Below are 24,211 nucleotides of genomic sequence, written 5' to 3' on the forward strand. Positions count from 1 at the left end.
ACCAAGCCCCCTGCCCTCAGAATTGATAGGGCCTGCCTTAGGGGTGACTGATAGGTTTATATGTGTGTGTAAGTTGAGATGTAGGGAACCTATAACTCAGTGAGGAGTGCTAACACTACTTCACCCAGGTTGCAGTAGCAGGCCTGTGGTGTCAGATTTAGTCTGCTTCCCAGGGGTGGCATAATACATGCTTCAGCCCCTGGTAGGCCTGTGAAGTACCTATGCCCTTGGTACCCAAGGTACCATATACTAGGGGCTCATAAGGTACCACAGTATCCAATCACTAGTGCATCTAATATGCACTCCAAGTTGTTTAGAGAGAACAGAGAGACTGGGGCCCCGATTAGCAGGGACCCAGCCAGACTATAGCCAGAAACCAGTGTTAACATCAGAAAAAAAGTGGGGGCAACATAAGTGCAGATCCTACTCTCCTACACCTAGTAAGAGACCGGGAAAGGCATCCTATCTTGTGTTACGTTGAACGTGGCTATTGGCTGAGGTGAAAAAAACCGCAAGGTAGTGACTGTTCAAATAAGGGGAGGCGGGAAGCCGTTTGGCGATCCGGAACTGATAGAAACATGTATTTTGGCCGAACAGGGGTAAGCTGTGGGTGTGTTCCCACGTAGTATTCCCTTCCAGAGTCATGCTTGTGTGTGTTTGACGTTGACGCAGTTGTTAATACAATGATGTGCATACTTGAATGCCGATGTGGTTGTAAGTACAGGGATGTACATACGTCATTTAATTGGTGTTTTTGTTTAATTGCCCACTTATTGTGGACTTTTACACCAGTCAGTGCTCATGAAGATGGTACACTTATACTTGCATGACTATTATGTTAATAGTCATACTGGCAATTGAGCCACACATGGTCGTTTACTATAGCGAGGTACATCATTTGCATGGACCTTCATATCGTCCAATTGCCCGTTCTCCTTGTTATTTTTACGGGTCAATCATAATGAAAGGTCCCCACCTACGTTCTGGGCCTACTTTGCCTATGTTTCTGTTTAATAAAGCAAGTTACAACATTGCACAAACCATCGTATTGCCTAACTGCCCACTCTTCCTGTTAGTTTTAAGGGTGCATTCGAATAAAATGTGTCCTTATATATTAGGGTTTATTTTACCTTAGACATATTGGAGAAGGCCTTTTCTAACACATTGAAAATAGAAATATTCTGTGGAGAGACATATGTTTTTGTCTCTGCTTGTGGAGTCTCTATATCACTCGGTTTAAAGTCCCTTGCAAGATATGTCTTTTAATTGGCGTCAAATGTGGGTCAAGCTTGCCTTAAGCGCCCCCCTTGTTTACTTACCTCAAAGTATCAAGATTTTACGTTATAAAGATTCGTTTTGACCCCCCCCCCAAGGTGAACATATTCTACCAATAATCTGTCTGTATCAGGCTTTGAACTTGAAAAAGCCTTTTTTGATGTTGCCTAGGCAAAAGTTTCTTAAAAGATTAAAAAGATACGGCCAACGATAGCATGTTTTACGCATTGTATGGTGTATGGATTTTAAATAATAGCTTTTGTTCTTACTTTTAATTCTTAGCTTGGGTACCAAACCACATTCCTGTGATCTTAGGAATTTTAGGACCACGTGATAGGACAAACTGGTCCCTACTCTTGTATGAAACTGGCATTGTGTCCCGGTAACTTAGGACCGTGCTAGGTTTACATCAGGTCCGGATGGAAGATGTGACTCTTCAGACTATAAGGTAGATTACTTTCTGTGGTACCACATTATTTGAGTTACTTACCCTTTGATATGGAAGCACTCTTGATGATATACTCTTTTGTTTTGTCGTTTCAGGCATGATTAGTGATACGTCGTTGGTACCATTTGAATGACTGTTTTGCACAATAAAGTTAATTGAGTGGGACTTATTTATGGTAAGGGTCGCCGTGAATCTGTGACATCTCATGTACTTTGGATGTACAGCACTCTTTGGTTGGTTTATGTCTTTAGGTAGTTCTTGTGTTTTTCTCTTTCTTTGGGAATTTGTCTCTTAATCTTTACATGGTATTTCCCCCTTGGAGGCTTTTTCACGATTCTGGTGACTTATTTTGGGTATAAAACCTTTTTTTTTTAACATCTTAAATTGCTGTGTGTAGCTAAAATATTCTTACTCTTTCTCTATGTATGCCTGTTCACAGTTTTGGTGAGACTTTTCTTCTGACTACATACTTTTGTATGCGATCTGCAATTTTTATCACATTTTGGAGATATCATCCAGGTATCTCTAGTATCAAAGTGTACTGGATTGGAATTTTTCAAATGTTTTGTGAGCATTTGCCTGTTGCACCTGCACTTTAATAGAAATGCATTTAAAAAAAAAAATAAATTGTCGATCTGGTTGTGTTGTATTTGCAGCCCTGATGAAGCCCTGTTGAGGGTGAAAAGCGTTGGCTGTGCTGTTGTTTTCTGACGTACAATAAAGAAGCATACATCTTCAACACAGAAGCCTCAAGAATAATTGTTTTACTTATTGTCTTGTTGCTATTGTTGCCTCTCTGTTTATGAGTTTCTTATAGTAGGGTATGGCCTATGAGCATCGGACCATTGAGGTGGGCAACACTGTCAATTTCAACCTAATTGTACTTTGAAGTGATGCATAGGGCAGTGCGGCTTTAATTCCCTTGGCTGCTTAAGGCAATTTGAATTTGCTTTACTAGAATGCCTGTTAGTTTGACCGAGCATTGCACTGTATTCATGCTATGCCTACAAAAAGTCATGATCAATATCATTGCATGTAGGCATAAGCAGGATTTGTACTCCTCGTGGTATTCTTCCACATTCAATGTACACGAGATTCAAAGATTCGTGATTTTTCTAATTCTTTGATCATTTAATCTGAGGTCCTCATTGGCATGTCTTTATCTTTTTTATTATAAATTCTCTGTGTACTACTTTCAAAAACTTTTTTTCTCTTTTGCTGTTTCTGTCAGCCATATTACTCATTATTAGATAGATTTAACAACAATTTAATTCTGTGGCTTGTTGGTCTGGTTCAATTATTGGGTGTTACAGGTGAATTTTGCTGCAAATCGGTGCGAGCATTCCATTAATACCACAGTATCAACTTTTGCATTTCCCCATGTGCAGAACATCCAGTTCAATCCGCATGGTATCACAAACTATATCTGTCTTCCCTGACCCCATGAAACGTTTCGCAGGCGGTGCACAAGTGTATGCAGGGTTCCCTGGCGGGAATTAGCTAATCTCTTTATTCCCAATAGGACACAGAGCAGCACTCTAGCAGTTATACACACACACATACTGTGTTGTAACAACTGACACTCCCCTACATATATGCTCTACTAAGGAGGCTTACGATAATTAACTTTAACCAGAAGATCCAGGAAAGGCTTTTTGAGCAAAGACTTGATGATCCCTCTCCTACCAACCACAGAGACAAGTTCTTGATTTACTGAAAAGACCATCTGGCCTTTAAATTACTTGATTTACTTGTGAATCACTATCTAGTCCAAAAATGGCAGAGAACATTTTTTTACTACTCGGCTTCCATTCGCGTCATAGTCAATTAACAGGCTGTGCATCTACTCCAAGCAGCTTAAACTGCAAAACAAATTAACCATGCACACTCCAAAGGTATCCAAATTTTTCTTCCTTAATAACTCCACTAGCAAATCAAAAAGACTGCATGATTCTCCTAAATCATATGAACAAATTGAGTCATCAGTAGGTTTTCCTCCTGTTTCGATCATGAGTGTTGACCTCGAATGCAGCCACTTTTGCTAGTGTAACCACTATGGTAGCATCACCTTTGAAGAACATCTTGAGGCCTGCCGATTTAATACGACAGTCTGAAAACAGAAAAGATTAGATCACACTAAAAGTAGATGACAAATCCACAGAACTTAAAAACGCAATTCAAATAAGACTGAACTGAGAGCATAGGATGACGGCACAGAGTGTGCTTCAGTTACTATCAGTGAATTAGAAAAACGTTTTGCCAATGTTTCCAAAATGCACCAACTGGTAGAAGCAACTCCCATTCACTCAAGAGAGTCCCCCAGAGGCTGAAGCTGGCAAAGATTACACTTACAGAAACTCTTTGGCAGCAAATATACCTGAGGCACTACATTTTGTGCTATCATCTTTATTGGAAGCTTATGAAGCATGAAGATTGCAACTTGAGAACCAGTAGACAAGCTCTAAGTTGCACTGAAGTGTGCCACTCTCCAAAGGCTCGTCAAATTACAAGGCCAATTTTCTTACAGGAAATGCCTTAGAGCCTGAGAACAGACGTGCATCGATTTGATGGAAGACATCTGGGATGCCTAACCTGAATGATAAGGCCGTACATTTGTTCAAATATCTCATCCCATGAAATACTAATGTCAAAGGTGAACTGAGTGACAGCATGGATGTTGGGACGGAAAAGTCCTCTGCATGGGAATTAATGTGCACCCCCTACACGGACTGCCCTAACTGTACTGCTGTCTGGATTTTTGTTTTAAAAGGCAAACACAAATCATGTGTGTGTGTCCCATGACAAAGACCTGCCTCAAGGTTTGGAGTCTTGATGTGCCGGTAGGGACCCCTAAGAGCTACCCTCATAGTGGTGGAAGGCTACCGCCTTCACCAGGAGTTAAGCAGCATAAGCAGGGTGGTAGCTGCATTCTGCGTAGTGATAAGTAGGAGTGAACAAGTCCTTTTCACCTTGTGTACCTTGAGTGAGGCCTACAGGCTCACTCAGTTAGAGTTCTGCTACTGTGTGCTTAACTCATCCTTGGCCTACATCAGTTTGGTGTGTAGTGCTGCACAGTGCATGAGTGGTGTATCAGCGCTGGGTTATGTGTGCCGTGGAAAGGTCCCATACAGGGACAATGTAGAACAAGGTACTTACCTTCGGTAATGATGTATCTGTAAGACACATATGTTAGTTATAGATTCCTTACCTTAGATTTACCATCATGCGTCAGACTGGACCTGGAGATTTTTCTTTAGCAGTACCCCTGCGCGTTGGTAGGTGGCGTCGGTCGACTCCGCGTCCATCATTGGCGTCGTGGTCACCGGAATTACGTCGCAGTGTCTACTTAGACGCCGCCCCTACACGCTGACGTCAATTCTGACACGACTTTCCTCGCCAGAAGCGCAGAGCCATGCACGACACTGACCACTGGTGCACATAACTAGGGCCCTGGCGGAGAGTTACTATTCCTAGAAATCAGTTTGCCGAACGGGGAGTATGGGTGGAGCGGTAAGGAATCTATAACTAACATATGTCTCTTACAGATACATCGTTACCGAAGGTAAGTAACTTGTTCATCTGAAAGAGACTGTTATAGATTCCTCACCTTAGAATAGATACCCCAGCAATACCAACCCCGGAAGTGGGTCTGCAAACCAAGTTCACACCAGAAAGTCCTGGAGAACCGAACGCCAAAGTAGCTGTCTCTCTAGACTCGGCTGTCTAGACAAGAAAGTTTGGTGAAAATGTGCAGGGATGCCCATGTGGCCGCCTGACAGATGTCAAGGAGTGGGAATCCACGCCCCAAGGCAGTAGTAGCTGCCGTAGCCCTGGTGGAGTGGGCACGCAGTCAGACTGGAGCTTCCATTTTTGCAAAGGAGTAGCAGATTTCAATATATAGGACAACCCATCGAGAGATGGTGCATTTTTGTACAGCCCATTCTTTATTGGCACCCACATAGCCAACAAAGAGTTGATCATCCACCCGGAAATCTTTTGTGCGCTCTAGATAGAAAGACAGCGCACATTTTGGGTCCAGACGGTGAAGTCTCTCCTCCACCTTGGAAGGGTGCAGAGGAGAGACGAAGGTAGGTAAAGTGATGGTCCGTCCTATGTGGAAAGAGCTAACCCCTTTGGGAAGAAAAGAGGGCCTTGTGCGAAGGACTACTTTGTCTGGATTAACAGCAAGAAAAGGAGGTTTTGAGGACAGAGCTTGAAGCTCACTCACTCTGCGAGCAGAGGTGATGGCGACAAGGAAGTCAGTCTTCAGAGTAAAGAGTCTGACAGGGCAGTTATGTAGAGGCTCGAAGAGAGCACACGTAAGGAACGTCAAGACAAGATTCAAGTCCCACTGGGGCATTATGATAGGAGAAGGAGGAAAGAGATGAGAAATGCCCTTTAGAAATCTATTTACAATAGGGGACCTGAAAAGAGAAGGCTGATCAGGAATGTGAAGAAAGGCAGATATGGTCGAAAGGTAGCCTTTAAGAGTACCCAGGGCAGAGCTCTGCTAGGCTAAAGAAAGGATCAACAAGAGTACCCCTGAAAGGGTGGCAGAAAGGGGATCCACAACCTTTGCTGTGCACCATCCACAAACTTGCTCCATCTACAGGCGTATACAGACTTGGTTGAGGGACGCCTGGCTGCCAAGATGACATTACAGACTTCGGGTGGAAGGTCAAAAGCTGTCAACTGCCGCCGCTCAATCTCCACACAAGTAGGTGGAGACTGGACAGGTTCGGGTGGGGGACCATCCCCTGTTGCTGCAACAGAAGATCCTCCCGAAGAGGCAGTCTGATTGGAGGATCGATGGCCATGCTCAAGAGCTCTGGCCCCGTCTGGAGCCACAAGAATGACTTGGGCTCGGTCGCTCTTGATCTTCTTCAGCACTCTGGGCAGAAGTGGTACTGGTGGAAAGGCGTACAGGAGGTCGCAAGTCCACTTGCGACAAAAAGCGCCACCGAGCAAGAGCAAGTGCCGCCTTGGAAATTCCAATGCGCACAACTGCTGACAATGCACGTTCTCTTCAGTGGCAAACTGAACTAACCAAGGCTCTCCCCACTGGTGCTACAACTTCCTGGCGGAAAAGGGCCAAGTGATCCACCGACATGTGATGGAAGGTTGGTGGCATGGAGGGAGGGGTAGCCTCGAATGGGAGAGAGTAGCCCCTTCGGACTATCTGCAAAACCCACCTGTCCAACGTGATGGTGCACCAGTGGGGGAGGTGATGGAAAATCCTGCCACCCACTGGCCTCTGGTGACCCTGAAAGGTCGGACTAGGAGGGTTTGGAGGCTGCTGCAGGGGGGTTATGGGTAGACTGGCCCGCCCGCTGGGCCCCAGACCTGCGTCCCTGGGTCCCACGTCTGTGCCCAGGCACAGGCTGAGCAGCTTGTGTGAATCGGTGGCTAGACTGGGCCAAACATGGTGGAGCACCCCTTCCGTAGCCACGAAAGGGATGAAAAGCAGACTGCGTGGGGCCAGAGGTCACCACGAGGCCCAAGGATCTGGCCGTAGCCCTAGAATCCTGAAAGTGATTGAGCGCTGAGTCTGCCTTATCACCGAAAAGGTGACGGCCATCAAAGGTCATGTCCAGTAAGGTGGATTGGACATCCTGAGAAAAAACAGATGTCCTCAACCAGGCATGGTGCCTCGGGCTACTGACGTGGAAACCGTTATGCCCAGTGAGTCGGCAGTAATCAGCCTAACTGATCCTGAATTTGGCTGCGTCTCTACCCTCTGCCAATGCGCGGGTGAGAACGGCTTGGGCCTCCTCCAGGCACTGTGGCAGCACTTGCGCAACCGTATCCCACACTGTATGGGTATAACGGCACAAGAGGCATGCAGTATTCACAGACCACAGCACTAAGCTGGTGGAAGAAAACATCTTCTTCCTAAGATTATCCAGCTTCTTGAACTCCCTATCTGGGGGAGCAGTAGGGAATGCGCACTTAGAGGACGAGGCCTGGACCACCAAGCTCTCTGGGGTTGGGTGTTGGGAGAAGAAAACTGGGTGACCCGGGGCCGGGTGGTGGTGTCAGGCAATCATCCTGTCCATAGGAGCCCCTGTGCTGGGCTTGGACCAAGTGCCCAGAAAGACTTCCGTGAGGGCTTCATTGAAGGGCAGGACGGGTTCCGAAGAAGCTGCCGCCGGTTGAAGCACCTCTGTCAGGAGGTTAGTCCTGACTGCCACTGTAGGAAGCTCCAGGCCCAAGGCCTCAGCTGGGCCTAAAAGGAACACCAGGGGCACGAAAGTACCTTCTGGCGGCAGTGCCGATGTCGGTCCTGCTCCGGGTCCAAGTCGGGGGTGAGACGGGGGTCGGCGCTGATCGGGGGCACAACCGGCGCAGGAGGCGGCATCGGGATCGGTGCCAGGGAAGGTACCGTGAGGTCGACCAGCGTCGATCCGGATCCAGGCCTGGATCCTCGCGGGCCCTCGGGCACCGGGGCCGAAGCCGCCGTCCTCGAAGTCCCAGGGCCTTCAACTGGTTCTGCGGGGCCCGAAGGCACGCTGGCGGAGTCAGGCTGCTCAAAGATGCTGTGAAGTGCTTCGTAGAAAGCTCAAAGCTGGACAGGGGCGCTCCGGCACTGGGAAATGGAATGAAGTGCAGAGCTATCCCAGGAGCAGGCTCCGAAGACGGAGCTGGAGGACGACAACGCTCTGGGTCCCTCGTTGCATCTGCTGGCGGATGGGGGGAAGGTGAAGAGCAACGCCTTCTTCTTGTGCTTCGACTTACCCGGAGACCTCGAAGACTTGGAAGAGGAATCATGGTGGTGACTCCGCGATGGGTTCCAAGACCTTCCTCTCGACCGGGACCTCAAACGACGCAGAGCAGACTGACGGGTCTCCAGCAGCTTTCGGGACCGCTCGCGCAAAGACTTCGAATTCATGGCCCAACAGTCGGAGCATGACTTTGGGTCGTGGTCGCGCACCCAGCACCAGAGGCGCACGAGGTGGGGGTCGCAGTTACAGGCCTCGCACGGCTTGAACCCGGTCCGTCGATGGGACATCCCTCATACACCAAGAATCAGAAGACTCAAAAAAGAAGTCCACAAAAGTCGAGAAAAAAACTTAGTCAAAAAATGACTAAAGGGGTAGCTCTATCCGGATCTGCGCAAAGCTGGTGTGGAAAAAGAAATAACTGACGTCAGCATGCAGGGACGGCATCTAAGTAGACACTGCGCCATCATTCAAGCGGCCAAGACGCCAGCGACGGATGCGGAGTTGACCGACGCCACCTACTAACGTGCATGAGTAATGCTAAAGAAAAATCTCTGGATCCAGTCTGACGTCTGGGGGTAATTCTAAGGTAAGGAACCTATAACTTATTATTTGTTATGTTATTGTCTCTCTCAGATATGATGCGCAGTGTGTGCATGCTTAGTGCATGTGCTGGATGCATGTGTGCATATGAGTGGTACAATACATGAAGGATGTAGTGCTGTGTGTGTATGTTAAATGTATGTGTTGGATGTATGTATGCCTTTGTGTGGTATAGTACAGGAAGGATGCTGTGCTGTGTACTGAGTGTATGCTGTATATATGCACTGGGTGTATGTTTGCCTGCGAATGGTACAACACATGCCTCTGTGTTCCACTTTGAGAGACTAGGTAGAGGAATTCCCTTAGACACAGTTGTGTATTGCTACATTTCAGTAAGCTGGGTGGGACATACACTGGAGAAGGGAGAGCCAGACTTCCTCCATGCACTTCAAAGGAGGCTCTTTAATTCAGTGAGAGGTCACAAGGAAGAGACATGGGCACATCTCAGGAAGGACATGGGGATGACAGAGAATTATAAAGAATAGGGCTGAGGTCCTGGGCTAACCTTTCGATGCATCTATCACTGGCTGGCATCCAATTGTGAATTCCAGTCACTCCCATGGCCTGAGTTGTGGGGTTTTGAGCTATGGAGTGGTTTCAGGTGTGACAGACTGCTTTAAGAGGAAACTAGGGTAGAGGAGTGGGCACTTCAAAAGAAGCAGACCCCCAACATAAACTTCAGTGACTCAGTTTCTAAATCACCTTTGGTGTCTGGAAATGAACTATAAAAAGGGGAGCTTGAGACCCACAAACGTTGTCATCTGCCAAGCGGCCAGATGGGCTGTGTGAAGAGAAGCTCTACAAGACTTCTGCCTGTGGCCAGGACTAGGGGCCAAGGTCTGCTAGTATTCCTGCTGGTAAAGGGATATCATCCAGGGATTCCAAGACCACCTGCCCTGGAGCGACTGCCTTCTTGCCAAGGACAGTGTGCACTGTGAGGAAGAGGGAAGTGATGGAGGAAGCAAGGTCCAGTGGGGAGTCCTGTCAAGCGTACTCCCTTAGAGAGGTGTGAGGGGACGATGCCAGAGGAGGGCTGCCATGAATTGAGCAGTGTGCATCACTGCACTGATCGGGCCGGAGACGTGCCCCCATCTGTCAGGAGGGGCCGTTGCTTTGCTGTGAGAGCCGTACCCTTGTGCAGTGATGAGCCGCGACTCGTAAGCCAGGAGGTGCTGGCACGAGGAAATTACTGTGCTGTGAGGGCCGTAGCCCTTGTGCAGTCGTGAGCGGCGACCCTTTGACAGGAGGAGCTGCCACTGAGGAATTTGCTGTGTTAGACCTCGTGTACAGGGAGCATACAGGGACCCCGTATGCCAGAGTAGATCACCGGGAGCAACAGGGCATGTGACCTGATCAGAACAACCGCCGAAGTGCAGCCGCTGTGGTCGCACCTGTGCACAATCATCAATGCAAGGGATCCATTTCAGAATCGTCGCATCACAGCAAACGCCTTAGGATGGATCGGACACTTGCCCCGCAAGGAGGAGCCTCAAAGAACTTCCAGTTGAATAGGTGGCGCAACCGCTTGTGAGGAATTCTGTGTCTGCTGAATGCAGCCCGCCTGGGCCGCGTGCAGTGAACTCACCTGATTCCACTGCTGCCGCTCCAAGCACACATGGATGGGGTGTGTTCAGGAACTCTGGACGTTCCAAGCCTGCAAGTGTGGGTAAAACTGATTTCGGGCCAGTCGGCCTCCAGGAGAACTTGCTTGCTAGTTAGTACTGCAGTGCTGGAACACTGTTGACTTTCAAATAGAATCAGAGTAGACTCTTGAGACTCTAACTACTTGTGGAGCTTGCCCTGGATGCTGCCTACTGTCATGATCCTGTCATGGTCCTGTCAAGCAAACACTAAGATTATCTTCAGTCACAACACAGTACCCGATGATATGGCTGCAGACATGCCAAAACTGTTTATTTACTTAGTAGCGTCTTTTTGTTTAATCATATTTGCTTTTTATCAAGGCTTAGTGAAAGGTAGCAGTTGTTTTGACCAATGCTTGTTCATGGATCCTAACCCACTCTATGCCAAGACTTTTTGTCCTCTCACAGGTCCAGTAGTTTCAACTGAGAGCTGTCATCTGGAATATTCCTGAAGTTTCCTGGAGCCTTTAAATACCGGCCGCGCCCTGTCCTCAGTGCGGATTATTGAGGACGTGGAGCACGATCTGCAGCGTCTTCTCGGTTGCCGGGTGATTCTGTTTTGACAGTGCCCTTCAGGTTCCTACCCTATGGCAAACGCAGGTAGGAACGTTCTTATGTTATTTTGCCCCAGATTGGATTCATGTTATCGCAACTAAGTGCCGGTTCTGAAACTTCATTTCCTTTGTTGGCACAAGTAAGATTTATACGCGAATCGGTTCTTTGAGCATTTGGTTATCTTGATCTTCAGTTTATAGACACAGCTTGTCTGATATATTTATGATTTCCAGGAATTCGAGTGCAGGGGCCTCTGTACGAACTGAAAACATGTGTTCTTAGAAATAAACGTGCTTTGTGGAAGCAAGAGACTTGTTACTTCAGAAAGACATTATTTCTAAAAGTCAATAAACGTTTGATGGCAGTAGCACATAAGTATGCATAACCATGTTTGGAAAAGCAAGAGAGTAGCTATTTGAAGGATTTACCTTAAGAGCAAGAGACGCTTGTTTATTGTAGTGCATAATTAATGTAAAGCTCGAACTCATGATTTATTGCACAAGTATTATGGCACAGATAACCATTTGATGACACAGACTGCTAATCATAGTGCACGTTCATGAATCTCTTGTTTAATATTTTGGTGAAATTTGGAACAGAAACTCATCCCTCATAACAGAAACAAGAGGTCAATACAATTCTCATGACTACAAAGGCTTAACGGTTCCAGTGCAAGATACTTTTTTCTTTTACAGGGATGTTATTCATATACTGTGATGAGTAATATACATATTTAGCTTATAAGCTATAAAGTAGCAAGAATACTAATTGAAGATAACCTCTTGTTCCAGGTCTCCCTCCCCGCAGTACCCTCCCTAATTCCCTTCCCCCAGTCTAGCCACTTTGATACTCTGTGCAATAAAGCCTGAGTCAAAGCTGCTGGAAGGTGGGCTTCTTGAGGGTACTGCTCCTGAGGAACCCAACATATTACAAGTTCCGACACCTACAGTGAATGGGAATAACAACTACCTATCCTCGGACGCAGGGAAGAAGTGGGACCCGGGGGATTGCCTGAAGAAATACTAGAGCCCTGACCTCACCAGTGTAGTTGACTTAAATGTTGTATTTTTCCTTTCTGTTAGTATTGGTAGAGATAACATACTTCTCTTTTTTTCATAAAAGTGAGTATTTGCTGGACAATGATTTACTGCTTTTGCATGCATTTTGAGTTGTGAGCCTGTATTCACACCCCTGTAACCACCTCCACCCAGAGGGAGCCTTGGAGTGCTCGGACCCTTGGACCATACTATTCCTGAGAGTCAAGTGCTGAGCCCAGTAACCCCTGCGTGATCCGTGGCCCTCTGAAAGAGGTTCTGACAATGGGCATTAAATTAAAAAAACAGCATGACCACAGTAATGGTTTCTGCTACAAAGCTGTTTTGTAGCGTCTTTCAGACAGAGTTATTAGTCCTAATTATACACAGCCGTGAATTACAAGGGAAGAAAAATAAATCTTAGAAAAGGTACCTAGATGCACCCGTAAGTGTGCAACCAGTCACAATGAAGCAGCATAATTATTTTGGGATGTTGGTATCTTTATGCAAGGAAATGGGGCTCAAGTGCCCTTTTTTCTCCATGTAGGGTGTATGCATGATCTGCATTCAGCTTACAGTAGGGGGTCCTTGGACTACATAGAGCTGTTCTATTCATAACTGCCACCCAAAACATTTGAGTAGAAATTTACAGTCCTGGGTTTCAATGTTTTAATAATTGCTATCAGGTGTATTAGTCATGGGCTACTTTCATAGAACCAACAGGACTACAATTTCCAGGTCACATTAGGAAATCAATTGGACAACATAAAGCTGGGTAGCAACCTCATATTTAATTAACTTAACATAAACAATGGGGAATTTCTCACCTTTAAGTGATCCTTTGTCACTATTATGCCTACACCGACCACTACTACTTTTCACAGTTGCAGTAACAATAAGATTACACATAACGCTTCTACCAGCCATGATAATACTTTTAATATTATTAATACTACTACTAATGGCTCTACAATTAAAAGTAAAGGTTGCACTACTACATTTCCTATTACTAGTGCACCAAGTATTACTATTAAATTATTACTGGAACTACCACTAAGATTTCTACTGTTATTACATCACGTGGTGTGAGAAAAATATTTGAAAAACAATTTAACAAGGTTTAGCTAATAAAAATCAACAGCATACTTACTTTGAAAAGGCTGTATACCATCTCTTTGAATTTTTGAACAGTGGTTCCTCTGGTTGGTTTTTCAAAGAGAGCAATTTCTTTTCTTGGTTCCAGTTCAGATCCAAAATCAAGATGAAGTGCTTCTTCCATTTGGCATTTTATTACACCGTGTAGATTTCCCCAGTACCCTAAGTACATCTAGAAGAAGAAGAAATATATTGGGTTTAGAGATCGAAATTAAGGGAGTGCATTAAAAAAAAAGATTGAGTCATCATAGGGGCTCTGTTGAATGTGCATGGTCTTCCTCCTTAAGACTGAAGCAGTGCAAATAAAAATTACAGTAATATATATATTTGTCACCACTCCTGCTCCATCTTTTTAAACAGGCAACAACACGACTGGGATTGGGTTTTCAAGATTTATTACAGAAGGCTCAGAAGCGTTTCGGTAGTTTGCACCATCTTGCTCACATAACATAGACACCATTAGAGAGACTATTTATGCTGTCATGGAAACCATGTGCTTCGGCATGAACACAGTAAAAAAAACTCTAGTTTCTTCTTTCACATTTTATTATGAAAAAATGTTCAGTGCTTAATATTTACATGTGTTTGTCAGCTTAAATTGCAATAAGAATTTAATTTCATTCTTAACATTTTTTCTCCTTTTGATGGACCTCGATCTCAAATATCAAAAAATAAAATAGTTAATCCTTTGTTCAATTTTAAAATGTGCATAAACAAAATTAGTCAATAATCACAGTATTTAAATACAATCCAAATGATTTGTAACATTATTGCCTCCTTAAAATGATGTGTTCTCTGTTCTATGCTGTTTTGGTTCCTGTTAATGCCACTTTCAGTTTAGGAATTTATACGAGCTGGGGTGCCGTTATTCTCTCAACTTTGTGCTAAGAAGAATGGAGAGGTTCCTTAGTGAGAAAAGTTTTGCCCCTAATGGGTATTTTCACATCTCCTTTAATAACCTCCAAAGTTTTATTCCCAGACAGATACAATATCCCCAGTGTGCTTAAGTTCAGTGATAACATAGATTAATTCCCTTGAACTCTCAGATTCAGTATCTGCTTCTCCTGTCCTCTCCACTGCACCCCATACTTTGTTGCCTTATCTGAACAACAGGAGAGAACCACATTCATTATTATGCACACTTATCTAAAGAAAGATTCAATATAAACTAAACAACATTTCTGCAGAGTGTTCTCACATAACATGATTTTATTATTTACACTCAAACAATCTACTCTTGGCTGCTGTAAGGGAACGGGAGGTATCAGTAGAGGTTAATTATAAATGAACATACAATTCTTCGTCCAAATTCAGACCGTTGGGTATTCTGCTGTTCAAGATGATTATGTAGCGGGATTCTAATCTCCTTAATTGAAGATCCTTGTTGCCCCCTCTAGCATTTTTTGGGGTTGAGTCTATAACAAAATAGACCAGGTTAGTTGCATTACCCCCATGTGTCTCATGGATGTGGCGGGCAACTGGGTAGCTCTTATCTTCATTGGTTATGGCTCTTAGGTGTTGCAGTATCTCTCACTCAGGGCTGCAGCTTATGGAAGAAAAAATCACTGTTTTGTCTGCAACATTAAACTTTCCTTCCCCAAGTGAAACCCTGAGTGAGTGATTTCTTTTGCTGTGGGAACTGTGACTATTTCGCTGGTGTGCTCCGCCGGCTTCACGCTCCACCCCCTATGGTTTGGCGGTCCATTGGAGCAATGTGGATTAGGATAGAATAACTTCCTTTCAATGATTGACTTCCTACGCTTCACCCAGAATACCAATGGTCCAACCCACCAAGCTGAAGCTGGGCATCTACTCAACTTAATTCTAGACCACAATCTGCTCTCTTTAAAGCTCTTTCACCACTCCACTTTCTTGGTCTGAGCACACATTGATAAGATTCTCCATTACCATGCCCAGACCGCAGGCAAAACATAACACCCTAAACAAACGATTTACATCACAAAGAGAAACTACAAGAATATTCCTCCAAATGTTCTATCCTTAACGTACCTTACACCTCCCTAGCAATTAGACATCTCAAGCAACCCTGCCCACATCACAAACCAAATCTACTCCAAAATACAAGGCTAGGCACCACTATGTCCTATAAAAAAGATTCTCAGTGAAAAACAACAAATCCGCCGCCTTGTTCAATCACAAATTTACCCAGCTGAAACAAGCAGGCAGAAGGCGTGAAGGATGTTAGCTTAAAACCTGCAGGGAACCAACATACAAGCCTGTATATCACATCACACCCAATATAAGAGAAAGCTATGCCACCAAGAAATCCTCCTACAGTCACTGCATCCCCTTATCAGAGCACTGACAAACAAACACTTTAAAATCTACAAAGAGCTATCGTCTCTCAATACCAGCCCAAATACTCCAACTCAAACTCTGAAGCAATGTGCAAAAACGGACTGTCTACTTGCCTCAGAAAAGCCAAAATATGTGCAAAATGTCCCAAAATAGTTCCTAGTCTACTCTGGTGAATGACCCACTCCCCCATCCACTTCCATCTAATTCCTTCGTCCTACTAGCATAATCTAAATAATGTGTATTTGTAAAGCACACATTCAAGTAAGTTTTGACTTTTGCTGCTGAAATAAAAGGTGTTTATTGTTATCTAACTCATTTTATCAACCTGACAAGGATGAAAGGATGAGTGGACCTACTGGGATTCAAACCTGTGACCATGAGATCAAATACAGATCCCTAGAGTCTATATATTAGTCCACTGAGCCACCAACCTAGCTAATCCCAGCCAAATACATCATTAAGAAAGAATCAAAAATGAGACCATCTGGATCAGTGCTAGATGCATTGCCCACCAGTTTCATAAAACTGAACATGGCAGCCTTAGTTGAGGATATCACTTGCATCACTAGGGCCTCTATGCAAAGAGGTCCCCCCTTAAAATGAATTTCTATGTCTCCACTCCAAGTAACTATTGACCAATCTTGACTCTCCCTTTTCTGGTGACGATCACTAAAGCAGAGGAAGTCAACTTTCTCCAAAAACAACTTACAATCCAACAATCTAGTTCCTGACATGCAATCGGAATTCTAAGAGATACTGACTCTAAGGTGATGGACATCAGAGAAAAAGCACTAACCTTAAGAGTAAAATCTGCTGGTGGTACTCAACCTACCAGACCGCTCCGCTGCAGTCAACACTGCAGATCACAAAACTCTCCTGAACTGCCTTAAACTCTAGTTTAACATTACTGGAAAAACAAGGGAATGGTTTAAAATGTTCATACAAGAACTAAAGCAGCAAATAAAATGGAATCTACATGATTCAGAGTCAACCACCACGGTATGTGGTGTCCCCACGGACCATTACACTACATCATCCTTTCCAACTCACACATGTGCTTGCCAGCCCGCCTGATCAAGATGAAAGATTTCAAATGCTAGTTATTCGTGGATGACATCCCTCTCCCAGTATACCTAAACAACAAACAGAAGTGCTAACTGAATGCCTCCCTGCAATCAAACAGTGGATGAATCTCAATAACCTGTGCCTAAACGGTGATAATACAAAAACCAAATAATTACAATTCTCTCTTTCAAAAATCTCTTGGCCTCCTTCACTCACCAAGCCCCATCAGAAGTGGCGCTCACCCTTGGAGTCCTTTTCAATGCACTGCTATCTTTAAACACTAAAAGTTCAGCAACTATCAAATCAATGAACTAACACCTATATGCCTTATCTAAATTCCTGCCTTCTCCTTACCATCCAACAAAGAAAAAACTCTTGGTCCAAGCAGTTGTCCTATCCAGACTATACTACTGTATTGCAATAGACCTAAATCTTGTCAAGACAATTCAAAACTACAAGTTCTAAACCAAACCATAAAGTTCATCTTCAGACTAAAGAAAAACAAGCACTTTTCTTCTTTCAGAAGACAGTTGTCTTCACTAATCATTGAACACAAATACAACACAGGGTCTCTGTCTTATGTGGAAAGCCATCTATGGAACAACACCAGGATAGCTATTAGACCTCTTCAAGTTCCATTAAACAGCAACTGTGCTACGTTACACCTCTGAGCACAAATGGGTTATAGCAAAATAGAGACTAACTATTCGGAGCCAAAACCCTAAAAGTTGCATGTGGGAAACTCTGGAACAACCCACCTACAGGAATCGGGTCATTGAACAGCTTCACATCCTTCAACAACTTTCTAAAGCTACTACTCTCAAGACAAAAAATATTCACAGACATTTAAGCAAGTCCTTCTGCATTGTTTCATATGCTCTCACACCCATGAGATCTCTATGCTATAACCGTACGATCCCTCCAACATTCTACAAAATAACTATCAACTTATCAAGAATAACTCTCAATCACTCCTCCATCCTATCTACATGTCTAGATTCATCCCTCCAGCTACTCTAAGTTTATGTCTTCTCTATGTATTCTGTCTCCTCCTTAAGCAAATTCCTCCAATGATAATCAGCCCAAGGCATAAGTTGATCTTCTAACAGAAGCTTTTTTACCTCTCTACTTTCCTTACTCTGAATATATTTGTGGGTCCACCTCAATTGCGGATAGCATAGATCCCATATCTAAACAAAAACAAAGAGACAAATATAAATCATCATCTAGGCTTAATGCAAAACTTCCTAAACCAAAATTTAGGGTTACACAATCTGAGTGGAACTGGTAACCTCAATACTCCCCTGAATTTATAGTATTACAACAAAAACTACTAATATATAAAAAGGTTATTCAAGCCACCCATAAGCAGTTTTACATCAACAGTATAGCTACTGCTAACAAAAAGAAACTTAAGATTATCAATGAACTGTCTAATGCTTCTAATTTGGCCCTCAACCCTCAGTTTCCTAAGCCTTCTGTGATGATTTAGAAGACTACTTTGTTGAAAACATTAGCTGAATATGTACCACTAGTCAAGCGAATTCCTCTACATCTACTAGAGCAATCACTTTTAAGAAACCCTATACACACTCCTTGACTCTGTTTCAAATCCTATTAGTAGCTGCTTTACATCAAGTTATTAAGAACTGCAAATCCCTCGATCCCTTTAAAAAGTCTGCAAGGTGAAATTCTTGAATATGAAAGGTTATTCTCTGAACTGTCAATCTCTCCCTGAGCTCTGGCATAGTTCCAAGTGAATTGAAACAGAAAATACCTAAAGCTCAAATGTGGATTATTAAACCTCTCTTGAAAAAGTCAAATGTAAATCCCAAACTTCTGTCTAATCATCATCCCTTCTACTAGTTATAGCAAACAGTAACATGTTAAGGCTGAGCTAGATCCTGTGACAAGAGAATAGAATGGGACGAGGTCACAGGAGAACGTAGGAGAGAAAGGGTGGCAGTTGGAGCTGAAAAAGAGGCAATGCAGACATGGGTGTAGCTTGATCAGTAAGATTGGGGGGATGTGAGCTTCAGATTTTCCAACAATCACGTTAGCATATAATTTTCACAATCATTATACGATAAGCAGGGTGCATGAGAGGGGCCTAAGGATCAGTGGAAAGGGAGAAGAATGTGGATTGATAGGGGCACTAAGTATGACATAACACAATATTTTGTAAAATAACCACCATTTTTGAGGAATTTTAAAACAGAGGGAGAGAGAGTGCGTGTGCATTTTTGTCTGTGTGTATGTATGAATTCCTGATGAAATCCGACAGACACCTCACAATATCCGACTTAAAGCATCTGTACCCAACTATTTACCAGGATATACATCTATTAGGGGGGTGTAACGCCCCAAACACCCCCCTCTGAAGCTACGCCCTGTAGGCAGATGCTAGATGGATGATATCGTCTGATGATGAATAAACTCCTTCTACCCTTAATGTGATCCTTTCAAGAAGGTACCTTGAAACAAATCCTTTCTTGAAGAACATTCTGTACTTGATCAGGCACAAGGGGTGTCTGTTTCAATAGGTTTACTGAATTCACTTCTGCTAGTGTCAGTCTTGGATGAACTCTCAAGGTAGCTGATAGTAATCAAATGAGTGCCCTGATGTTGCTGGATTTATTGACAACATTCACTACTGTTTACCACAACATACTAATCCTTAACCTTGCCAGCTGAAGAATCAAATCAACAGTCTTATCATGGCTCCCCATGTTTATGAAACAGAGTCCACAGACTCATTCTCACTAATTTAATGTCTTCTACATTTGCTTTAAAATGTTTCCCTCAAGGACCAATAATCTCTCCTTATCCTTATAATATCTATGTTTTACACATTGTGTACTTAATCAGAAGTTCTGGATACAAATACTATATCCCTGCAGAAGACTAATATTTTGTTCTAAAGGAATGGAAATCAAGGTATCTTAAAAGATTATCTATGCAATGTAAAAAATTGGAGCTGGTTGAAAATCAACATGAAAAAAACCCAGAAATTCACACTGGGAAAGGACCCCTCTTGCTTGGTCTTCAACTCTCTGGCCAGCTTTGCTAGGCTTATTTTCTCAACCAAGGCCTAATGTTAAGAGCCTTAGAGTCAAATTAGATTCCAAAGCTATAAGGGATATTCAGGTCTCTACCATTGTGTCCTTCTGTACCTTGAATATGTGCAAGATTAGATTAGATCAGACAAATTGTACCCCTTCTTTCAGAGGAGAGCTGAAGATCAGCTGCAATTCATGATATCTTAGCATATCCAGCCCTGTGACACAAAGTCATCTAATAATCCAAAGTCAAGCTGCAAGGCACAAGTTGTTGGCACCTTACTTTGGGGCATATGCATCAACATTAGCATTTGCGATTCCTTATTAGCGAAAAATAAGGAATCGCTAATAAGGAATAGCAAAAGGCTATGCATGTAGGAATCGCTATTCAAATAGCGATTCCTTAACATTCCTTATTACCGAATCGGTAATACCGAATCGGTAATAAGGAATACCTACCCATTCATTCCTATGGGCTTGGAGGCCCATAGGAATGAATGTAAAGCCATTCTGTATTAGCGATTCGGTATTACCGAATCGCTAATAGCTGGAGCACTTTCAAGGGTGCCAGGGTGTCAAAAGGACACCCTGTTGCACCCCTGAAAATGATATGTGCACATATGTTGCACACACACATGCTCTAAGGGCATGTGTGTGCGCAACATGAAACTTTGAAAAATGCACAAAAGTGCATTTTTCAGAGTTTATGCAAATTACCATGCAGTTCATCTTCATGGTAATTTGCTCCCCTTATTAGCGAAATCGCTAATTTTTTAACTTTGATGCATTGCATTTAAGGAATCTCACTTTGGGATTCCTTAAATGCAATCGCTATTTAAGGAATCGGTATTTAAGGAATCCCTATTTAAAGAATCGCTATTTAAGGATTCCTTAAATACCGATTTCTGCTTTTGGGTTGATGCATTGGGATTGGGTATTTTTTACTTAATACCGGGAGCTAATAAGGAATCGGTATTTTACCGACTGGATTTTGGCTTGATGCATAAGGGTGTTTTTTTTTTTTCACATTGGCACATCAACTATGGAACAATTTAGCATTAGAACTAGAAATTATCTCTTCAAATCTGCTTTTCAAAAAGTAACCTAACAATTTTTTGCATTTCTCTTGGTAAAAGTACACTTGCCTTTCCTTAGGGTATTCAGTGCCAATGGACCCTAGGGTTTATGTTACACTCTAAAAATATCCTAGCACTACTACAAGTCAAGTCATTTTTCATTAATGTAGCACAAAATGCATTTTTCATGATGTATCTAAAGGTAAAGTAATTCGAAAATCAAGATTGTGATCACACGATTTGGTATTCAACACCACTGTAAAGGACCAACTGGTTCTTGGTGTTACAGCACATACATACAATCCATAATATTACAGACATAGCAGCCAAGTACAATCATGCAGTTTGTGACATTTTTAGTGCCAATTCTGTTTTTCTTGTCAATAGCATTTTGCGTGCCATAATTTGTAAACCCCAAAAATGCAATTCTGAAGGGGAAACTATAGGTCCTGGACTGCGAGGTCATCAGACTAAAACTCTAGAACTGCCTAAAGGTATCGATCTGACAAGTAGCAGGAGGCAGCCAGAGGTCAACTATCAAGTCAAGTCAAAAATAACTTTGTTTCGGCTGAAGCGATGAAAGTTCCAATAAAATCCAATAAATACATAATAAATATTAACACAATAAAACAACTATTTCTATAAAAGCAGCACAAATAACAGTGTGGGTTTACAAAATGTAAACATTACATGTATATAAATGGTACTGACTTCAACATCTGTCAATTTTTAGTTCCCCCCTGCTTGCTACTAGGGCTCAGTATTGTTTCTTCATAGTATCCTTGGATGACATGGGGACTGCCCCTGGATGTGACCAACAGACGCCAAGACCAAGTGCAGGCAACAGATTCTTCATGGCTCTCAACCAGGTAATTTAATTAAATATATTCACTTCAATAATATCTTGTAGAGCCAACGCATAATGTTCCAGCTCTGGAGTAGATCAGATTCTCTGCCAAAATAGTAAAGGCCATACGGTGACTTTCAGGGTTACTTTTTAATGCCCATATACAAATGGAGAGGAAGCAAAGTGGCAATAGGGGGAAGGAAGGTTAATTGTCTCATGAATCTACTCTCTGAGCGTCCAAGAGCAGAGACATCACTAAAATGTCATAACTCAGCCTCACAGATGGCTGCAACCAGACAGGAGATTATTGCATACCAAGTTTGTACATGTTGCGTAGTGTGTCTACAAACTGGCTGTAATGTTTCGAATGCGCCATTTTAAACTTAATCTAAACATGAAACAATATGCATCCAAGCACTCCACAACTCTCCTCAAACCCCACTCGTCTTCATTAAGTAGGAATCATGGTTTGTCCTGTATCTGCAGATACGCACTCACACACCATAGACCTGTCATCCGATGATCGGTGAGCTTTATTCAGTGCTTCTAATGGCAGACCTCTATAGTCAGCCCATCTCTGCCAAATTCTTTTATGCTTCTGGGGCATTCATGTGCTACATACACTGGGATTTCCAGCCCCATATTAAAGTCCATGCCTCGTTTCCAAGCTCCGGTGCTTCAGCCTTCCACATTCTGGCAATATCCAGTTTAGCCACTGTGAGCCCTAGAAAAAACAGATGTTGCTTGTAGCCTTAAGAGTTTTTGATTAAAAGGCTGTCATCTACGAATAGCAAGATTGGAGTTTTATTGTTAGCTAAGATAAGGGCACCTGCGGAACAGTCTGACAGATATTCGACCATCCCATTAAGACATAAGGAACAAAAAAAAGGGGCCTGTACACATCCCTGGAGTACTCTTTTCTGCACAGGGATCTTTAAAAAAAAAATATTTTAACTATTTTTATTAAAGATAAAGCACAGAATCATCATTACGATATCACATTGTAAATACAGTGGGTTGTTCCCGAGCAAGAAAAAAATCAGTGTCCAATATAAAGATAACAATTATGTAAGAACAAGGCATGAAGAGTATAAACTCTGCTTGAGTAGCATCTAGTGCACTAGTATTCGTGACGAGTAGGATGAGTAATTCAGTCAGTATTTATAAACAATAAATTGCAATGCCAAATATCTCAGATCTGACTCCAAGAGTATGTCCCAGTCAGCATATATTTTCATGAAGCAATAAGTAGTCTGGAAGACGGAGAATACTCCGATAAAGTTCTGGAATCCGGTGTAAGTCTAATACTATTGCACTAGATGCTACTCAAGCAGAGTTTATACTCTTCATGCCCTGAGGAAGTCGTTTGGGCCATTTGCCCTAAGACGAAACATGTGTTGGCTGCATACATCCTTGGTCGATTTTATAGAATATGAGACCAGGACAACTGAGACAATAAAGAAGAAATTTCCTTATATATACGGATTGGACCTTGTTCTTACATAATTGTTATCTTTATATTGGACACTGATTTTTTCTTGCTCGAGAACAACCCATTGTATTTATGTTTATCGTCGATTACCTTGTGTAATGGAGGATTTTGGGATTTGAAGTGGCTGTTTCCCATATTGTTCCCTCGAGCATTTTGTCTTGTTATCTTACCTTCTATGTACATTATTATTGATTTTGCGCAAATGTAACCTAGCCACAGTTCGAGATTTCGATATCACATTGTAGTCCAAAGTTCATATATTACAGTATATCGACGTTTGCTTGCTACAAATATTAATGAGTTGAAGGGTCACCAATTCCATTTCTTCTCATCGCCATATCTTCAGTTGGAGAAGTACAAATTTCCCCCCTAAAGGCATTCCACCCTCCCCAGGTTTTATCCCACTTCTTAGGGCAGCCTCTTTGTTTATAGACCTCTTTCTCTGCAATCATGCATCTATCCATCTCTGTCACCCATCCAATCGTCAGTGGCCATTTGTTGGATCCCCAGAGAATTGCTATAGCTCGCTTCACCAGCAGGTATCCCAATGCCACCCATTGCTGCTCCACTTCTGTCAAGTCGGTGGCCTCCCATATATTTAGAATCCCCAATTGCAGTGATAATTGAATGCGTTTACCCAATGCGTCTTTCATTTTCCTGGTTGTCCTGTCCCACAGAGGACGTTCATGGGGACAGTCCCACAGGACATGATAAAAGGTACCGTCTTGGCCGCAGCCCCGGAGGCACAACGCATTACCACGGCTACCTATTTTGGCCAAGAGTACTCCTGAAAGGTAGGACCTGTGGAGTATTTTTAGTTGTATGAGGCGGAAGCTGTGATTTATAGCTGTTTCCCTGGATGACATTAGTGCTGTCTGCCAGTCCTCATCTTCCAGTAACCCTACGTCTGCCTGCCATCGG

General features: G+C 43.2%; 1 protein-coding gene across 3 annotated transcripts in view; it reads right to left on the reverse strand.

The window, feature by feature from the left end:
- The window catches only part of DIPK1A (divergent protein kinase domain 1A), a 440,304-nt gene that overhangs the window by 18,802 nt on the left and 397,291 nt on the right, over positions 1 to 24,211 (reverse strand). For all 3 annotated transcript variants that reach the window (XM_085602195.1, XM_085602196.1, XM_085602194.1), the window contains one exon: positions 13,428 to 13,604. In XM_085602195.1, the coding sequence (XP_085458321.1) occupies positions 13,428 to 13,604 (177 nt within the window). The remainder of the gene's footprint in view (positions 1 to 13,427; positions 13,605 to 24,211) is intronic.

Source organism: Triturus cristatus, chromosome 4_2 (assembly GCF_964204655.1).
Source record: "Triturus cristatus chromosome 4_2, aTriCri1.1, whole genome shotgun sequence".
NCBI lineage: Eukaryota > Metazoa > Chordata > Amphibia > Caudata > Salamandridae > Triturus > Triturus cristatus.